At 51.6% G+C, this 20829-nt stretch overlaps 1 protein-coding gene across 6 annotated transcripts in view; it reads left to right on the top strand.

The window, feature by feature from the left end:
• The window catches only part of GSK3B (glycogen synthase kinase 3 beta), a 167868-nt gene that overhangs the window by 111901 nt on the left and 35138 nt on the right, over positions 1–20829 (top strand). For all 6 annotated transcript variants that reach the window (XM_068270966.1, XM_068270964.1, XM_068270965.1 and 3 more), the window contains exons 3-7: positions 1521–1604; positions 5112–5222; positions 6328–6458; positions 10886–10992; positions 15433–15530. In XM_068270966.1, coding sequence (XP_068127067.1) covers positions 1521–1604; positions 5112–5222; positions 6328–6458; positions 10886–10992; positions 15433–15530 — 531 coding nt within the window. The remainder of the gene's footprint in view (positions 1–1520; positions 1605–5111; positions 5223–6327; positions 6459–10885; positions 10993–15432; positions 15531–20829) is intronic.

Below are 20829 nucleotides of genomic sequence, written 5' to 3' on the forward strand. Positions count from 1 at the left end.
AGTCTATTTAGCACGAGCATCTTCCATACCGCCACACAAATATAATATGAATGTCTCCATTAAAGAAATTAACCGCAATACAGATAATATGGGGATGTACAGATCTTGTCGTATAGAAGGGATATAGTGATTCCAAGGTACAATAGGAGAGCGACCTCTGCCCATAACAGAATACAGTGTAAGGGCATAATAGGGGACATGAGATGCTTCAGCTCTCTTTTATACAGCTTACTGACTCCCCTTACCTCCTGTGTCCCCCATTAACTCCTTACACTGTAATCTGGTATGGGCAGAGCTCTCTCTTCTATTGTATTTTGGTAGACACACAGCTCCATCTTATATACAGCTTACTGATTGCCCTTACCTCCTGTGTCCCCCATTATCCCCCTACACTGTAATCTGCTATGGGCACAGCTCTCTCTCCTATTGTATCTTGGTAGACACACAACTTACTGACTCCCCTTACCTCTTGTGTCCTCCAATTATCCTCTTACATGGTTATCTGGTATGGGCACAGCTCTCTCTCCTACTATATCTTGGTAGACACACAGCTCCATCTTCTATATACAGCTTACTGATTGCCCTTACCTCTCGTGTTCCACCCCCCCCCCCTCCCCATGATCTCCTTATCTGGTATGGGCACAGCTCTCTCTCCTACTATATCTTGGTAGACACACAGGTATGGTATGGGCAGAGCTCTCCTACTGTATCTGGGTAGATACACAGCTCCATCTTCTATACAGCTTACGGACTCCCCTTACCTCCTGTGTCCCCTCATTATCCCTTTGCACTGTTATTTGGTATGGGCAGAGTTCTCTTGGCAGACACTCAGCTCCATCTTCTATCCATCTATCCATCTCTATAGTGCCAGCAGCAGTTTCCCGCAGGCCTCATGGCAGTGCATGGCACAGCTGTAGCAGTTTGCTGGTGGTGGCTTTGCTTTCAGAAAGTGATGCAGCACTCGGTGGGCCCTGGTCTCCTGTGTCAGAGGCGGAGCCTCTGTACACCATCACAGCGGGAGCGATGTGATTTGTTGAAGATCACAGGAAGTGGTTCCCGAGAGGAGTGTGATGATGATGAGTTTCTCTATTACATAAGCTGCTTCTGTTATAATGTGTTTGTTTCTTTGTATCTGGTTCTGTTCTGTTATAATGTGCGTATATCTGTGCATGTGGTCCTGTAATATGTCAGAAGCAGAGAATGGCTTGCTGTGTCCCTGGGGTCCCTCTGAGGTGTGTGCAGTGTTCTGTATGCTCCGCCCCCATCTCATGCCTCCTACACACCGAGCAAATTCCTATCAGATCGATAATATCCATCCTGTCTGATCTGCTCCCGATTAGTAACTGGATCGATTTCCTGCAGCACTGCTCTGAAAATCGATCCCGTGGTGGAAATTATGGATCTGATCTGACGTGGAATGGCATGGTGTGTACTGGGCTGCAGAGGGCCCCGCACGGTGCTGCAGGTTACTGTGTGATGTCCGTGCAGAGCTGTAACCCGTCCACTCTTTTGTCTTGCAGAACCGGGAGCTGCAGATAATGCGGAAGCTGGATCACTGCAATATCGTGCGGCTCCGCTATTTCTTCTATTCCAGCGGAGAGAAGGTGAGTGTCGTCAGCTGTCTGTATAGTGCAATCACGGCTGCCCCTCGCCTGCAGGCTTCCCGATGACAGCCCAAGAGCTTGCACTCTGATGTACACACACCACACCAGGGAGAACCTAAAGCCAGGCTGCCATAATTATCTCCTGTTAACCTGCCTGGCGTTCTATTAAGATCGCCAGGCAGGCTGCGGGAGGGTTTTTTTTTAATAAAAAAAAAACTATTTCATGCAGCCAACTGAAAGTTGGCTGCATGAAAGCCCACTAGAGGGCGCTCCGGAGGCGTTCTTCCGATCGCCTCCGGCGCCCAGAATAAACAAGGAAGGCCGCAATGAGCGGCCTTCCTTGTTTTGCTTACATCGTCGCCATAGCGACGAGTGGAGTGACGTCATCGACGTCAGCCGACGTCCTGACGTCAGCCACCTCCGATCCAGCCCTTAGCGCTGGCCGGAACTTTTTGTTCCGGCTACGCTGGGCTCAGGCGGCTGGGGGGACCCTCTTTCGCCGCTGCTCGCGGCGGATCGCCGCAGAGCGGCGGCAATCAGGCAGCACGCGCGGCTGGCAAAGTGCTGGCAAAATATTGATTGTAAATGGTTTAAATCCAATTCAGTTAACGATCCCGCTGATGGCACCAGGAGCATACTGCGCAGACACAGACCATACTGGGCTTCTGCTATACATTCCTGGTGACATCGGCGGGAGCGAGGACACGGCAACGCAGGCACAGTGGTTTTCTGACTTTAAAGTCAGAAATTCCAGAAGTGATCTGGAGGCGGGGCCGGAGCATCGGTGAGTGGCTGCGCCAACACAGGATGTCTGCGGGGGACCATTAGAAGCCCCGGGTAAGTTCAGCTCATTTTCCCCCGACCCCCCTACAGTATCCCTTTAAGTTTTGTTTAGTTGAATGTCTATTGGGCAAAAAAAATTGTAGTATGTATAGCCAGCTTTACAATGCAGTTAAAGAGAACCAGAGACGGATTAAAATAAGTAAGCTACTTGCCTATGAAGAGAGCTGTCTCTGGATCCTGCGGAAGCTTCCAATGTCCTCCCTGGAGACCACCGCCGCTGCCCGGGACCCTCTGGAAGATCAAAAATCAAATCGTTAGTGGAAGCACAAAATTCGGCAAATGTGAGTAGCGTATATACTCGCATATAAGCCGAGATACCCACGTTTCCCTCAGAAACAAGGAAAAATGATTGACTCCCGTATAAGCCCCTTGTAGTGTGCACATCATGTGGTCTGCACACACTGAATCCATGCACACATACATAATCTATACATACGTGTGCACATCATGTGATCTGTACACGTTATGTGATTTTGCACAAACTGAATACATGCTCTCATACATGATCTACACATACATGTGCACACCATGTGATCTGCGTGCACTGAATCAATTCACACATGATCTACACATACGTGTGCACACCATGTGATCTGCGTGCACTGAATCCATGCACTCATACATGATCTACACATACGTGTGCACACCATGTGATCTACACAGACTGAATCCATGCACTCATACATGATCTACACATACGTGTGCACACCATGTGATCTGCGTGCACTGAATCCATGCACACATGATCTACACATGTGTGCTCGTCATGTGATCTGCACACACTGAATCCATGCACTCATACATGATCTACACATACGTGTGCACGTCATGTGATCCTGCAAACACTGAATCCATGCACTCATACATGATCTACACATACGTGTGCACACCAGGTGATCTGCGTGCACTGAATCCATGCACACATGATCTACACATATGTGTGCTCGTCATGTGATCTGCACACACTGAATCCATGCACTCATACATGTGCATGTCATGTGAAATGCACACACTGAATCTATGTAATATACCCATACGTGATCTACACAAATGTCATGTGCTCCTCCACACCATGAATCCATGCACACACACACGTGATCTACACACATGTGCACACACTTAATCCATGTAATATACCCGTACATGATCTACCATGGCTACACACACACACACACACACACACACACACACACACACACACACACACACACACACACACACACACACACACGCACACACACGTGTACACACACACACACACGTACACACACACACACACGTACACACACACACACACGTACACACACACACACACACACGTACACACACACACACACACGTACACACACACACACACGTACACACACACACACACACGTACACACACACACGTACACACACACACACACACGTACACACACACACACACACACGTACACACACACACACACGTACACACACACACACACACACGTACACACACACACACACGTACACACACACACACACGCACGCACGCACGCACACGTACACACACACACACACACTGTGCACACACTGTACACACACACACACACACACACACTGTACACACACACACGTACACACACACACACGTACACACACACACACGTACACACACTACACACACACACTGCACACACACATACACACACACACACACACACACACACACACACACACACACACACACATACTGCACACACACACTGCACACACACACACACACACTGCACACACACACACACACACTGCACACACACACACACACTGCACACTACACACACACACACACACACACACACACACACTGCACACACACACACACACTGCACACACACACGCACACACGCACACACGCACACACACACACACACGCACACACACACACACACACACACACACACACACACACACGTGCCCACTCCATGTGATCCTGTACATGCTGGGTCCATGGCTATACACACACTCAGCAGCTCTCCTCCTCGCTGGGATTTCGGCCCACAGTCTGGTGGATGGGCTGCTGCCTTTGAAGTCTGTCACATGACTCCCATTAAATCCATCTTGAGTGGCGGTGTTAACACTTCCCCTCCCAGTCTGCAGCTCGGTATGTTCCAGGCCCGCCCCCTCCCTGCAGCTCGGTATGTTTCAGCCCCGCCTCCTCCCTGCAGCCCAGAAATACTTCTGTGTGTATTTTTATTCTCTCCAGTCACCGAGCAACCAAAAATATCCCGAGCCAAGGATGTGACTCTGCTGCGGTGGGGGGCCGAGGGGGTTTCTAGGAATCATCAAGAGTGGCTGCCCCCTGCTCTCACCTCCATCTGCTGGAAGCATTATCCAGAGGCCTGGACACCTGACCTCTCCTTGTTCCTGAATCCACGGCTTCTGCAGCAAAGGAGAGCGCCCCCCCACCCCCAATCACTGCTTCTGCAGCAGAGCCCCCCCCCCCCATTTACTGAATCCCCCATCACAGCTTCCGTTGCTGCTCAGGTCCGCTTACATGGCAGCAGTCAGGACGTAGCAGTACTTCTAATGGTTGTGCATTGTGAAAGGTTGTTATTGCATAGAGAAATGATGTACATGGTTAAAGCTACTCCCAGGTCACATGACCATGTCGGCCATTTTGTCTCCTCTCTGTTGCAGAAAGATGAGGTGTATCTAAACCTGGTGCTGGATTACGTTCCTGAAACCGTGTACAGAGTGGCCAGACATTACAGCCGGGCCAAGCAGGCCCTCCCCATGATCTACGTCAAGGTAAGATTCACACTGCTGAGGTGTGTGTGCCATACACTGTATCATTGTATGGGCAGATGGGGGCCGTGCATAGAGATCTGATCATTGGGTGCTTTTACAGAGGAGGAGACTTCAGAGGTCACATGACTGGGACCATCCTGACTCCCGTCATCATGGACTGCCATGGCTCTGCCTTCATGCATGGAGGTCAGGGACTGGGGGGAGGAGACGTCAGAGATCACATGACGGACTGTCCTGACTGACCTCATCATGGACCACCATGGCTCAGCCTTCATACTTGGTCAGGGCTGGAGGGAGGAGACATTAGAGATCACATGACAGGGACTGTCCTGACTCCCCTCATCATGGACTGCCATGGTTCAGCCTCCATGCATGGAGATCGGGGAGGAGGAGACGTCGGAGCTCGCGTGACGGGCCATCCTGACTCCCCTCATCATGGTTGCCATGGCTCAGCCTCCATGCATGGAGGTCAGGGTCTGAAGGGGAGGAGACTTCAGAGCTCATGTGACAGGGCCCGTCCTGACTCCCCTCATCATGGTTGCCATGCATGGTGCAGCCTTCATGCATGGAGGTCAGCGAGGGGGGGAGGCGGTGGGATTTCGGAGATCACATGACTGGGGCCATCCTGACTCTCCTTATCATGGCCGCCATGGTTCAGCCTTCATGCCTGGAGGTCAGGGGCTGGGGGGAGGGGTGTGTGGATATTTCAGAGATCACATGATTGGGGCCTTCCTGACTTTCTTCATCATAGACCGCCATGGCTCAACCTTCATGCATGGAGGTCTGGGGGAGGGAACATCAGAGATTACATGACTGGGGCCGTCCTGACTCCCCTCATCATGGACCTCCATGGCTCCGCCTTCATGCATGGAGATCAGGGGGAGGAGACTTAAGTGGTCACATGATTCGTGCTTTACTACATAATCCTACACCAACTCAGAATTATTTGCAGCTCATTGACTGTGCAAATCCCTGCTGACTTGCCCTGCTGTCCTACTGACCACACCTTCCTCTCCTGATCACACCCATACCCATTGACAGTCCCACCCCCAGGCTGTCTTTGCTGATGATTTGATTCCCCTCCTTTCTGTGCTTTGTCTTGCAGTTGTACATGTATCAGCTGTTCCGCAGTTTAGCCTATATCCATTCCTTTGGGATCTGCCATCGGGATATCAAACCACAGAACCTGCTGCTGGACCCCGAGACGGCTGTGCTGAAACTCTGCGACTTTGGCAGGTAAGTCACCCCAACAGCGGCTGTGTAAACCCGACTCGCGTCTACTTCCTGTCGGATACCCCACATATAACAGGAAACTGCTGAACATCCCATCTGAGGCTTTATCGCTATCTGTATCGCTTCTTCCTGTCTCCAAAAAAGGGGCATTGGGACAGGAAATGGAGCATACCTCTAGATTTTACTGCTATCCCTGGCACAGGAGTCGGATCAGCTTATATGTTCTGGTGAGTCAGAGGGGGCAGATCTGATAGGCCTGTATTCAGGGAGGGCGGAGCGGTTATGGCCTGTATGCAGGGAGGGCGGAGCTGATGGGCCTGTGTTCAGGGAGGGTGGAGCTGATGGGCCTGTGTTCAGGGAGGGCAGAGCTGATGGGATTGTGTTCAGGGAGGGCAGAGCTGATGGGATTGTGTTCAGGGAGGGCGGAGCTGATGGGCCTGTATTCAGGGAGGGCGGAGCTGATGGGCCTGTGTTCAGGGAGGGCGGAGCTGATGGGCCTGTGTTCAGGAAGGGTGGAGCTGATGGGCCTGTGTTCAGGGAGGGCAGAGCTGATGGGCCTGTGTTCAGGGAGGGCGGAGCTGATGGGCCTGTATTCAGGGAGGGCGGAGCTGATGGGCCTGTATTCAGGGAGGGCGGAGCTGATGGGCCTGTATTCAGGGAGGGCGGAGCTGATGGGCCTGTATTCAGGGAGGGCGGAGCTGATGGGCCTGTATTCAGGGAGGGCGGAGCTGATGGGCCTGTATTCAGGAAGGGCGAAGCTGCGTTACCTCTGATGTCTGCACACGTGTGGCTGGCGTGTCCCTGCGTTGCTGCAGTCCCTCTGATTGCTGCGCACATATGCCTGCTGTGTTGCTGCGGTTCCTCTGATTGCTGCACACATACGCCTGCGGTTTTTGCTACGGTTCCTCTGATTGCTGCGCACATATGCCTGCTGTGTTGCTACGGTTCCTTTGATTGCTGCGCACATATGCCTGCTGTGTTGCTGCAGTTCCTTTGATTGCTGCGCACATACGCCTGCTGTGTTGCTACGGTCCTTTTGATTGCTGCGCACATACGCCTGCTGTGTTGTTGCGGTTCCTCTGATTGCTGCGCACATATGCCTGCTGTGTTGCTGCGGTTCCTTTGATTGCTGCGCACATACGCCTGCTGTGTTGCTGCGGTTCCTTTGATTGCTACACATACGCCTGCTGTGTTGCTACGGTCCCTCTGATTGCTGCGCACATATGCCTGCTGTGTTGCTGTGGTTCCTCTGATTGCTGCGCACATACGCCTACTGTGTTGCTGTGGTTCCTCTGATTGCTGCGCACATACGCCTGCTGTGTTGCTGTGGTTCCTCTGATTGCTGCGCACATACGCCTGCTGTGTTGCTGTGGTTCCTCTGATTGCTGCGCACATACGCCTGCTGTGTTGCTACGGTCCCTCTGATTGCTGCACACATACGCCTGCTGTGTTGCTACGGTCCCTTTGATTGCTGCACACATACGCCTGCTGTGTTGCTACGGTCCCTCTGATTGCTGCGCACATACGCCTGCTGTGTTGCTACGGTCCCTCTGATTGCTGCGCACATACGCCTGCTGTGTTGCTGTGGTTCCTCGGATTGCTGCGCACATACGCCTGCTGTGTTGCTGTGGTTCCTCGGATTGCTGCGCACATACACCTACTGTGTTCTCTCTGATTGTTGCGCACATATGCCAGCCGTATTGCTGCGTTCTTTGTGATGGCTGTGCAGGCACACAGAAGCGTGTCGGAGTTTCGGTCTGATGGGTAGAAATGGATTTTTTACATTCCAGTGACCTTAATCATGAAGTTTCGCTTTGACACACAAATGTTTGTCACCTGGCTGTGTGTGGTGGTGAGAATCCAGAGAGACTGTGATGTTATTGTGTTTGTGCAACACTCTCTACGCCTGCCACTGGTGTCTGTATATATCGCTGTGCAACCAAGATTATATTCCCCTCTCTCTGCCTTTACACATTGCTGTGCAACCAAGATTATATTCCCCATTCTCTGTATACATTGCTGTGCAACCAAGATTGTAGTCCCCTTTCTCTGCCTGTACATATTGCTGTGCAACTAAGATTGTAGTCCCCCCTCTCCGCCTGTATACATCACTGTGCAACCAAGATTATAGTCCCCTCTCTGCCTGTACACAGCGCTGTGCAACCAAGATTATAGTCCCCTTCTCGCTGTGCATTCAAGATTATAGTCCCCTTCTCGCTGTGCAACCAAGATTATAGTCCCCCCCTCTCTGCCAGTACACAGCGTTGTGCAACCAAGATTAGTCCCCTCTCTGCCTGTACACCACTGTGCAACCAAGATTTTATTCCCCTTGCTGTGCAACCAAGATTGTAGTCCCCCTCTCTCCCTGTACACAGCGCTGTGCAATCAAGATTATAGTCCCCGCGCTGTGCAACCAAGATTATAGTCCCCTCTCTCTTGCTGTATACAACGCTCTGGGCAGTGTACAACCTAGATTATATTCCCCGCTCTGCACAAAGCTTCAAGCGATGTGTACGGGCAGAGAGGCAAATATAATCTTGGTTGCACACAGGTCATATCATTATATACAGCAAGAGAGGGGAATATAATCTTTTATTATTATTATTTAGTATTTATATAGCGCCGACATATTACGCAGCGCTGTACAGTGTGTGTATATGTGTATCTATCTATCTATATATATATATAGAGAGAGAGAGAGAGAGAGAGAGAGAGAGAGATATGTAGATAGATATACATATACACACACTGTACAGCGCTGCGTAATATGTCGGCGCTATATAAATACTAAATAATAATAATAATAATAAAAGATTATATTCCCCTCTCTTGCTGTATATAATGATATGAGCTGTGTGCAACCAAGATTATATTCCCCTCTCTGCCCGTGCACATCGCTTGAAGCTTTGTGCAGAGCGGGGAATATAATCTAGGTTGTACACTGCCCAGAGCGTTGTATACAGCAAGAGAGAGGGGACTATAATCTTGGTTGCACAGCGCGGGGACTATAATCTCTTGTCACTAACTGTCCCTCAAAGGAGCTCACAATCTAATCCCTACCATTGCCATATGTCTATATTATGTAGTGTAAGTACTGTAGTCTAGGGCCAATTTTAGGGGGAGCCAATTAACTTATCCGTATGTTTTTTGAATGTGGGAGGAAACTGGAGTGCCCGGAGGAAACCCACGCAGACACGGAGAGAACATACAAACTCTATGCAGATAGTGCCCTGGCTGGGATTCGAACCAGGGACCCAGTGCTGCAAGGCGAGAGAGCTAACCACTACCCCACCGTGCCTGTACACAGCGATGTGTACAGGCAACCAAGGTTATATTTCCCTTTCTCTACCTGTACACATCATTCTGAGCTGTGTGCAACCAAGATTGGATTCCCCTCTTTATTTGTCTGACCTGCTTCAGTATGACGAGGTATTGTATGGTTGAGGTCTGGGAATCGGGCCAGGTAAGTATAATATTGCATTCCCTATGCAGAGGTTTATACTAATGGAACACTTATATACTTTAAATGCAGTATTCTTAAGGTAGCCAGCCGTGGCTCGATTTATGAGGTGATGTGCCTAGCCTTTGTTCTCTGATCAGATTGTGATCGATTCCTTCCACACACTGCATACCGATTTTCAGATGCAGCAAGCTTGTGTGAGCAGAGCAAGCTAGGCTGCAGATATTTGCCTATGTCTGCATTATCCTATATACAGCAAAGTCCCCGTTATCTGTACCTCAGGCAACGGGAAGTCTCAACTAACTGGCATGTCTGAGGGGATACAGGGGACCGTGCTTGGGGGAAGGGGGGGGGGGGGGTTCAGAGGTTTTGCAGGGCAAACAATACTCAGTGAGTGTCCAGCGCTGTCTTCTATCCTTGCTGTAGCTCCTAGTGGCTTTCAGGCATCCGTGCGCAGCTGCTGGCATGTCATGTGACCCTATGTGGGTCAGGTGACATGTAGGAGCCGTACATGGAGGATGCCAGAAAGCTGCTAGGAGCTGCAGGAAGGTTAGAAGACACCGCTGGACACTCACTGAGTATTTTATGCTGTACGGGGGGAAGGTTTGTGCTTTTTTTTCGTCTGGTTGCTCAAGCACTAAGTACATGTATCCAGCATCAGGCGATCCCTGCAGTGCCGGAGACCAGGAAGTGTGCTGTAATAGCAATCAGGTTCTCATTTTTATTCCGTCTGTGCATTGTGGGACGGGGAGAAAGAGAAGCTGATTGGTTGCTTTGGGCAGGAAGGGCCGTTCTCCCCTCTGATGAGTCCCAGTGTGGTATGGAAGCGTGGAGCTGGGAGGTGATTGTATAAATTGTGGCGGTGGAATTGCTGCCTGCTCGATGCTGCTGTGACGTGTGAGCCTTGATGCTGCGGCCTGCTGTGACATGTGATCCTTCCCTCACTAACGCCGTGTCTTCTCTCTGACAGTGCGAAGCAGCTGGTCCGCGGGGAGCCCAACGTCTCCTACATCTGCTCTCGGTACTATCGGGCCCCGGAGTTGATCTTTGGGGCCACTGACTACACCTCCAGCATAGGTAAGTGTGCCTTTTCTCTGGTCTGGTGGATGGGATTGTGTCTGGCATGTGGGGGGCTTCCTGATTGGGCTGGGGAATAACACACATGGCTTAGAATCAATCGTGAATAATAAATTCCAGTACAGTAAAGCAGCAGAACCCCCCCCTTCCGGGTTTTCCAGTACTGGGGGATTCTGGGAAACAAGCATGGTATCAGCATCCACATTCAGCTGATTAAACTGATCCTTTCACTACCATTAGTGTGAGGTAGCAGCGATCCTGGCACACACTTTCCATTTATATTATTCAGAAGTTGCAGTATGAGCTTTTGTTCCAATTTGCTGCAGCTGTTCCCCTTGCCAGGCACACAAACCTGATGGAGGGGAGAACCCTGGAACATGTCTTGTTTTATTCGCTGATCCTTCAGGTTAACATAAGCTTATTGAACTAGTAAAGTGCCTTCTCCATTTATACTATTTTGGAGCATTTGTCCACATGGTCAGTGGAAAAAACTAGGTACACACGATGAGATTTACTGGCAGATTCATTATTTCCGACATGTCCAATTTGATTTCTGATCGATTTTCCCTATAAGTGAACAGTAAATCGATCAGAAATCAAATCAGACATGTTGGAAATAATTGTTATGACCTTAAATCTGCCATAAAATCTCATCGTGTGTACCAGGCATAGGGATGGCCATACACTAGCAGATGACAGTCAGACAGCTCTCTGAATCTGATCAGAGAGGGATCTCTTGGCTGCCCACACGCTGCACACAGATTTTTAATCGATTAAAAGTATGTGGAGCTGCTACTACCGCCTGCCTTGCTGCTCAGTATTCCCCCCCCCCCCCCCCCCCCCCTGTGCGGGCAGCAGTAATCTCCCGGGTCCGGTGCCTTTACTTCATGCGGCTCCTTCCTGTGTCGCTCTTCTCTTCCTGGTCATGTGACACGAGCCGAAGTTCAAATACTAGAGGTCCGGCGTGTATGCTGCTGGAGCTCTGGTGTTTAGACTTCAGTTTGTGTCACATGACCAGGAACAGAAGAGGACAGAAGGAGGAGGAGACTCGCCGCATGGCGTAAACCACTGGACCCGGGGACGTCACCGAATCGAACGCTGCTATCGACCTGATGCCGTTTGAGCAAAATTTTCCATCCTGCCTAATCGACCAAATGAGTGATTTTGTACATAAATCAAACGGCCACAATTGCATTACCGATTTTAAGCAGATTCGATCACGGCGAGCGAATCTGCTGTATATCGAATGGTACACATAGACAAGTGTATGGCCTAGTGAGTGTTTCTGCCTCTTAGCTTAGGTTGGATGGGGAAAAAGGTGAGAAAACTATTGGCTGAACGATAGCACTAGATGACAGTTTCTGCTCATCCTTTTCAGTCACATTTATTGAAACATGCCTCTGTCTTAACAGATATTATCTTTATTTTGCAACAGCAACAACCACAGCTGGTTTTGATATTTTGAATATTTCTGATCATTTAATGTTGTGGATTGATTTAATTAAATTGTTTCTTCCAATAGAATTGTTTCTTCCAATTTGAATGATCTTTTTGAAAATAGGATTTGCTGATAATTGCCTTATTGATGGGTGCCTTTGCAACTTATCTCCATATGTGTGAAAACCGGAAAGGCTCATATTAATAGCACTAGTTTAGGTGCAGCTTTTGGACCATAACCGACCACAAGCCTGAGTTGCATTACTTTTCCAATCCGGAATCTGCAGTCTGCCTTGCACTAGTTTCCATTACAGACAGCCCAGGTATTTTCCACTTCCTTTGAGTAATTGGCTTCACAGACCAGGATCGATTGTTGCTTGTTTTCCACAGCTGCACAGACTGAGTTATTGGCAGTAGCTCTGCCCCTCCCAGTATGGTTAGACTCTGTTCTCACTCAGTGTAGACTGGCTGAGCATTGCAGCTCATAGATATAAGCTATGCTGTAGGAAATCATGTTTGGCATAGGTCCCAACATTATGTAGAGCTGAACTGAAGGGATTACTGTATTCTGTCCCTATAAAGGAGGATTTGTGTAATAATAGATGCTAGTTTTGTCCACAAGCAGCAGTTTCTTTGATTCAGCTCTGTATATAGCAAGGAATTATGGGAAATGTTAACTTATATTGGAAGGTTATGTAAAAGACAGGCGTTTCATAATGTTCCACTAGATACCAGATGGGAATGTCACAACCGGCTAACTGCTTGATTAGTGCAGGTGTGCAAAAGAAGTAACCAGGTCTGTGCAGGCAAATCTGGCAGGAAGATCGTGATTCCTAGGCAGTCTTTACCCCAAATAGAGCACTGATACCTTGCAGGTTTTTCTTAAAGTGAACCAGAGACGAAGCACCCTCATGTATTTTACTATATAGATCAGTGGGAACATTAGAGAAAACACCTACCCTGCTCTCTGTTTCATTCTTCACTGTTCAGCCTGCTTGTTAACAGCTCTGATAAAATCCCCGACTGAGCATTCAGTCTGGCTTTGCTCAAGAATCATTATAGCTGAGTCTGTCTTCTGTGATGTCTTTTCAAGCCTAAGCCTGCCCCCTTGTGGCTCTGCTCAGGAATCATTATAGCTGAGTCATTATAGCAAAGCCAGACTGAATGCTCAGTCGGGTATTTTGTCAGGGCTGATAACAAGCAGGCTGAGCAGTGAAGGATGAAACCGAGAGCAGAGTAGGTGTTTTCTCTAATGTTCCCACTGATATATATGGTAAAATACATGAGGGGGCTTCGTCTTTGGTTCACTTTAATGTACAGGACTAAAATTTCAGTTTTAGAATCGGCTTTGGTAAATTCATAGATGGCTATACATTGAAATAGAGGAATTGTTTAACCACTTTACCCCCGCGCGTACGGATTTCTCCGCCCCTTTTTCCATCCTTTCACCCCCAGGGACGGAGAAATCCGTACTTTGCGCACTCCCGCCGCTGTCCGCGCTCCCGCTCGTAAACACGCCGCCGCCCACTCGCCCAGAGATCAACGAACGGGAAAATCCATTCCCGTTCGTTGATCTAAGCCCCGCAATGACCTGCTGCCGCTCGGCTGAGCAGCGCGACCATTGTGAAAAAATAACAAAGTCCCAGCCTCTTTCTACTTCCTGCAAGCGTCCGGAAGGACGCTTGCAGGTCGCATGAAACAAATTGGTAATGTTGCCATCTTGTGGCCAAATAGTAAAACTACACCCTAACCATTTTTTACACACAAATAAACTTGTTTTACACAAAAAATTAACTCCTTACCTCCCACACTCCCCAATTTTTTTTTTTTTTTTGTAATTAAAAAAAAAAAATAAAAAATTTACAATTAAAAAAAAAAACATAAATAGTTACCTTAGGGACTGAACTTTTTAAATATTTATGTCAAGAGGGTATAACACTGTTACTTTATAAACTATGGGCTTGTAATTAGGGATGGACGCAAAACTGAAAAAAATGCACCTTTATTTCCAACTAAAATATTGGCGGCAAACATTGTGATAGGGACATAATTTAAACGGTTTTATAACCGGGATAAATAGGCATATACATTTAATGGGTTTTAATTACAGTAGCATGCATTATTTAAAAACTATAAAGGCCGAAAACTGAGAAATAATTTTTTTCCCACATTTTTTCCTATTTTCCCATTAAAACACATTTAGAATAAAATAATTCTTGGCATAATGTCCCACCTAAAGAAAGCCTAATTGGTGGCGAAAAAAACAAGATATAGTTCATTTCATTGCGATAAGTAATGATAAAATTATAGACGAATGAATGGAAGGAGCGCTGAAAGGTGAAAATTGCTCTGGTGGTCAGGGGGTAAAACCCCTCAGTGGTGAAGTGGTTAAAAACCTACATTTTCAGAAAACACCTGCCGCATCGAAGCAATTTTTTAGCGAAAGTGACATTTTCCTTCTCATTTGTGTATCTGAGGTCCTATATCTATCACTGTTTTGCTTTGCAGTTTGTTGTGGTTAGTAAAAGGACAACTGTAGTGAGGGGTATATGGAGGCTGCCATTTAGGCAATACCAGTTGCCTGGCAGCCCTGCTGATCCTCCTGCCTCTTAATAATTTTACCCATAGCCCCTGACCAAGCATGCAGCAGATCATGTGTTTCTAACATTATTGTCAAATCTGACAAGAATAGCTGCATGCTTGTTTCTGGTGTGATTCAGACACTACTGCAGCCAAATAGACCAACTAGGCTACCAGGCAACTGGTATTGTTTACCAGGAAATAAATATGGCAGCTTCCATATCTCTCTTACTTCAGTTGTTTTTCAAAGCAATACTGAATCCATACCAATCCTGTCTAGGGCCAGTACTTGTTCAGTAGGAAGTCCTTAGGCAAGACTCCCTAACACTGCAGGTGGCCCCTTGAGCTAGACAGGAGAAAAGCGTTATACACATGTTGGGATTATTAATGACCGCCTGTGACCTCTGCTTGTTTCCTCCCCAGATGTGTGGTCAGCGGGCTGTGTGCTGGCCGAACTGCTCCTGGGTCAGCCCATCTTCCCCGGGGACAGCGGAGTGGACCAACTAGTGGAGATCATAAAGGTGAGAGAGCAGCTTCTGCAAGGCCATTCAGTGCCCCCCGTGTCCCCCTTTCTGTTTCCACTCTGGGTCCTTCAGAAAGTGAATAAAGGGTACCTACAAGGAAAACGCAAATGAAAATGATGCAGTGCGTGATAACGGTTTAAGTTTTTGCAAGGACTTCCCACTGCTTGCAGTCGCTGGTCCCCCCCCCCAAGGTCTGGTGAATTAGAGTCTCTGCTATTGAAGCCACACACTGCACTCACAGCCACAGCTTCTCTATGAATCCAGGACAACTATAGGTATATGTTCTGATGTCTCACACCTGCTCATCTGTCATCTGTGTGTGTGTGTGTGTGTGTGTGCGCTGCTTTGTGTGTGTGGTGTGAGCGCTGCTTTGTGTGTGTGTGTGTGTGTGTGTGTGTGTGTGCTGCTTTGTGTGTGTGTATGTGTGTGTGCTGCTTTGTGTGTGTGTGTGTGTGTGTGCTGCTTTGTGTGTGTGTGTGTGTGTGTGTGCTGCTTTGTGTGTGTGTGTTGCTGTGTGTGTGTGTGTGTGCTGCTGTGTGTGTGTGTGTGCTGCTGTGTGTGTGTGTGTGTGTGTGTGTGTGTGTGTGTGTGTGCGTTTGTGTGTGTGTGTGTGTGCTGCTTTGTGTGTGTGTGTGTGAGCGCTGCTTTGTGTGTGTGTGTGTGTGTGTGTGCTGCTTTGTGTGTGTGTGAGCGCTGCTTTGTGTGTGTGTGTGTGTGTGTGCTGCTTTGTGTGTGTGTGTGTGAGCGCTGCTTTGTGTGTGTGTGTGTGTGTGTGTGTGCTGCTTTGTGTGTGTGTGTGTGTGCTGCTTTGTGTGTGTGTGTGTGTGCGCTGCTTTGTGTGTGTGGTGTGAGCGCTGCTTTGTGTGTGTGTGTGTGTGTGTGTGTGCTGCTTTGTGTGTGTGTATGTGTGTGTGCTGCTTTGTGTGTGTGTGTGTGCTGCTTTGTGTGTGTGTGTGTGTGTGTGTGTGTGTGTGCTGCTTTGTGTGTGTGTGTTGCTGTGTGTGTGTGTGTGTGCTGCTGTGTGTGTGTGTGTGCTGCTGTGTGTGTGTGTGTGTGTGTGTGTGTGCGTTTGTGTGTGTGTGTGTGTGCTGCTTTGTGTGTGCGTGTGTGTGTGTGTGTGTTGCTTTGTGTGTGCGTGTGTGCGTGCGCTGCTTTGTGTGTCTTCTTCCAACTACCATTTTCCAAATCCAACTGTAAGCACAAACATCCTGGAATTTGTACTCTTCACCCTGAGGACGCCAGGTATTAACACTTCCTTCCTGAATAATCCACTGCACAAAGCAGGAGGTTTTGTGGTTTTTCACACCTGCAGTAATTGATTGGCAGCAGCATGTATCCTCTTGTCCATACGATCATGGTGGAGGGGGGGCGTGTCCTCATGCTCGGAGCCGAGGTACATACGGAAACAGGAGGTCTGGCTGAGCCATCTGTAGAGCTGAGCTGAGGGGATTGCTTATTCCTCAAACAAAGGTAGAGTTTTCCTTTAGATTCTGGAGGTTTCTCTCTGAGTTTCGACAGACCTGCTCCCTGCCTCTCTGCATAGGTGGGGCAGGGAGTCAGATCTGCTTCCTGCGGCTTCATTCTCTGCATAGGCGGGGGGAGGCGGGCAGACATGCTCCCTGCCTCTCTGCATAGGCGGGGAGGCAGACAGACCTCCTCCCTGCAGGATAGTGGCTGGACTGTGTAATGGTTAAGGGCTCTGCCTCTGGCACAGGAGACCTGGGTTCAAATCTCTGCTCTGCCTGTTCAGTAAGCCAGCACCTATTCAGTAGGAGACCTTGGGCAAGACTCCCTAACACTGCTACTGCCTATAGAGCGCGTCCTAGTGGCTGCAGCTCTGGCGCTTGGAGTCCGCCAGGAGAAAAGCGCAATATAAATGTTCTGTGTTTGTTGTTTGTTGCAGCTCCGTTCTCTGCATAGGCGTGGGAGGCAGACAGACCTTCTCCCTGCTGCTCCGTTCTCTGCATTAGCGGCAGAGGAGGGCAGACCGGCTCCCTGCAACTCCAGTCTCTGCATAGGCGGGGGAGGCAGACAGACCTGCTCCCTGCAGCTCCAGTCTCTGCATAGGCGGGTGAGGCAGACAGACCTGCTCCCTGCTGCTCCGTTCTCTGCATTAGCGGCAGAGGAGGGCAGACCGGCTCCCTGCAACTCCAGTCTCTGCATAGGCGGGGGAGGCAGACAGACCTGCTCCCTGCTGCTCCGTTCTCTGCATAGGCGGGTGAGGCAGACAGACCTGCTCCCCGCTGCTCCATTCTCTGCATAGGCGTGGGAGGTGGGCAGACCTGCTCCCTGCTGCTCCGTTCTCTGCATAGGCGGGGAGGCGGGCAGACCTGCTCCCTGCTGCTCCGTTCTCTGCATAGGCGGGGAGGCGGGCAGACCTGCTCCCTGCTGCTCCGTTCTCTGCATAGGCGGGGAGGCGGGCAGACCTGCTCCCTGCTGCTCCGTTCTCTGCATAGGCGGGGAGGCGGGCAGACCTGCTCCCTGCTGCTCCATTCTCTGCATAGGCGGGGAGGCGGGCAGACCTGCTCCCTGCTGCTCCATTCTCTGCATAGGCGGGGGAGGCGAGCAGACATGCTTCCTGCAGCTTCGTTCTCTGCATAGGCGGGGGAGGAGGCAGACCTGCTCCCTGCTGCTCCATTCTCTGCATAGGAAGGGGAGGCAGACAGACCTGCTCCCAGTGGCTCCGTTCTCTGCTTAGGCGAGGGAGGCAGGGTCTGTTCTCTGTGTAGGCGGGGGAGGCAGGGTCTGTTCTCTGCGTAGGCGGGGGAGGCAGGGTCTGCTCTCTGTGTAGGCGGGGGAGGCAGGGTCTGTTCTCTGCGTAGGCGGGGGAGGCAGGGTCTGTTCTCTGCGTAGGCGGGGGAGGCAGGGTCTGTTCTCTGCGTAGGCGGGGGAGGCAGGGTCTGTTCTCTGCGTAGGCGGGGGAGGCAGGGTCTGCTCTCTGTGTAGGCGGGGGAGGCAGGGTCTGTTCTCTGCGTAGGCGGGGGAGGCAGGGTCTGTTCTCTGAGTAGGCGGGGGAGGCAGGGTCTGTTCTCTGTGTAGGCGGGGGAGGCAGGGTCTGTTCTCTGTGTAGGCGGGGGAGGCAGGGTCTGTTCTCTGTGTAGGCGGGGGAGGCAGGGTCTGTTCTCTGCGTAGGCGGGGGAGGCAGGGTCTGTTCTCTGCGTAGGCGGGGGAGGCAGGGTCTGTTCTCTGCGTAGGCGGGGGAGGCAGGGTCTGTTCTCTGCGTAGGCGGGGGAGGCAGGGTCTGTTCTCTGCGTAGGCGGGGGAGGCAGGGTCTGTTCTCTGCGTAGGCGGGGGAGGCAGGGTCTGTTCTCTGTGTAGGCGGGGGAGGCAGGGTCTGTTCTCTGTGTAGGCGGGGGAGGCAGGGTCTGTTCTCTGTGTAGGCGGGGGAGGCAGGGTCTGTTCTCTGCGTAGGCGGGGGAGGCAGGGTCTGTTCTCTGGCATAGGCGGGGGAGGCAGGGTCTGTTCTCTGGCATAGGCGGGGGAGGCAGGGTCTGTTCTCTGCGTAGGCGGGGGAGGCAGGGTCTGTTCTCTGGCATAGGCGGGGGAGGCAGGGTCAGTTCTCTGCGTAGGCGGGGGAGGCAGGGTCTGTTCTCTGCGTAGGCGGGGGAGGCAGGGTCTGTTCTCTGCGTAGGAGGCAGGGTCTGTTCTCTGCGTAGGAGGCAGGGTCTGTTCTCTGAGTAGGCGGGGGAGGCAGGGTCTGTTCTCTGTGTAGGCGAGGGAGGCAGGGTCTGTTCTCTGTGTAGGCGGGGGAGGCAGGGTCTGTTCTCAGCGTAGGCGGGGGAGGCAGGGTCTGTTCTCTGCGTAGGCGGGGGAGGCAGGGTCTGTTCTCTGCGTAGGCGGGGGAGGCAGGGTCTGTTCTCTGCGTAGGCGGGGGAGGCAGGGTCTGTTCTCTGCGTAGGCGGGGGAGGCAGGGTCTGTTCTCTGCGTAGGCGGGGGAGGCAGGGTCTGTTCTCTGCGTAGGCGGGGGAGGCAGGGTCTGTTCTTTGCGTAGGCGGGGGAGGCAGGGTCTGTTCTCTGCGTAGACGGGGGAGGCAGGGTCTGTTCTCTGCGTAGGCGGGGGAGGCAGGGTCTGTTCTCTGCGTAGGCGGCAGGGTCTGTTCTCTGGCATAGGCGGCAGGGTCTGTTCTCTGGCATAGGCGGCAGGGTCTGTTCTCTGGCATAGGCGGCAGGGTCTGTTCTCTGGCATAGGCGGCAGGGTCTGTTCTCTGGCATAGGCGGGGGAGGCAGGGTCTGTTCTCTGCGTAGGCGGGGGAGGCAGGGTCTGTTCTCTGCGTAGGCGGGGGAGGCAGGGTCTGTTCTCTGCGTAGGCGGGGGAGGCAGGGTCTGTTCTCTGCGTAGGCGGGGGAGGCAGGGTCTGTTCTCAGCGTAGGCGGGGTAGGCAGGGTCTGTTCTCTGCGTAGGCAGGGTCTGTTCTCAGCGTAGGCGGGGGAGGCAGGGTCTGTTCTCTGCGTAGGCGGGGGAGGCAGGGTCTGTTCTCTGCGTAGGCGGGGGAGGCAGGGTCTGTTCTCTGCGTAGGCGGGGGAGGCAGGGTCTGTTCTCTGCGTAGGCGGGGGAGGCAGGGTCTGTTCTCTGCGTAGGCGGGGGAGGCAGGGTCTGTTCTCTGCGTAGGCGGGGGAGGCAGGGTCTGTTCTCTGCGTAGGTGGGGGAGGCAGGGTCTGTTCTCTGCGTAGGTGGGGGAGGCAGGGTCTGTTCTCTGCGTAGGCGGGGGAGGCAGGGTCTGTTCTCTGCGTAGGCGGGGGAGGCAGGGTCTGTTCTCTGCGTAGGCGGGGACTCAGGGTCTGTTCTCAGCGTAGGCGGGGGAGGCAGGGTCTGTTCTTAGCGTAGGCGGGGGAGGCAGGGTCTGTTCTCTGCGTAGGCGGGGGAGGCAGGGTCTGTTCTCTGCGTAGGCGGGGGAGGCAGGGTCTGCTCTCTGCGTAGGCGGGGGAGGCAGGGTCTGTTCTCTGGCATAGGCGGGGGAGGCAGGGTCTGTTCTCTGTGTAGGCGGGGGAGGCAGGGTCTGTTCTCTGCGTAGGCGGGGGAGGCAGGGTCTGTTCTCTGCGTAGGCGGGGGAGGCAGGGTCTGTTCTCTGCGTAGGCGGGGGAGGCAGGGTCTGTTCTCTGCGTAGGCGGGGGAGGCAGGGTCTGCTCTCTGCGTAGGCGGGGGAGGCAGGGTCTGCTCTCTGCGTAGGCGGGGGAGGCAGGGTCTGCTCTCTGCGTAGGCGGGGGAGGCAGGGTCTGCTCTCTGCGTAGGCGGGGGAGGCAGGGTCTGCTCGCTGCGTAGGCGGGGGAGGCAGGGTCTGCTCGCTGCGTAGGCGGGG

This window comes from Hyperolius riggenbachi, chromosome 2, assembly GCF_040937935.1.
Source record: "Hyperolius riggenbachi isolate aHypRig1 chromosome 2, aHypRig1.pri, whole genome shotgun sequence".
In the NCBI taxonomy this organism is placed as follows: Eukaryota; Metazoa; Chordata; class Amphibia; order Anura; family Hyperoliidae; genus Hyperolius; species Hyperolius riggenbachi.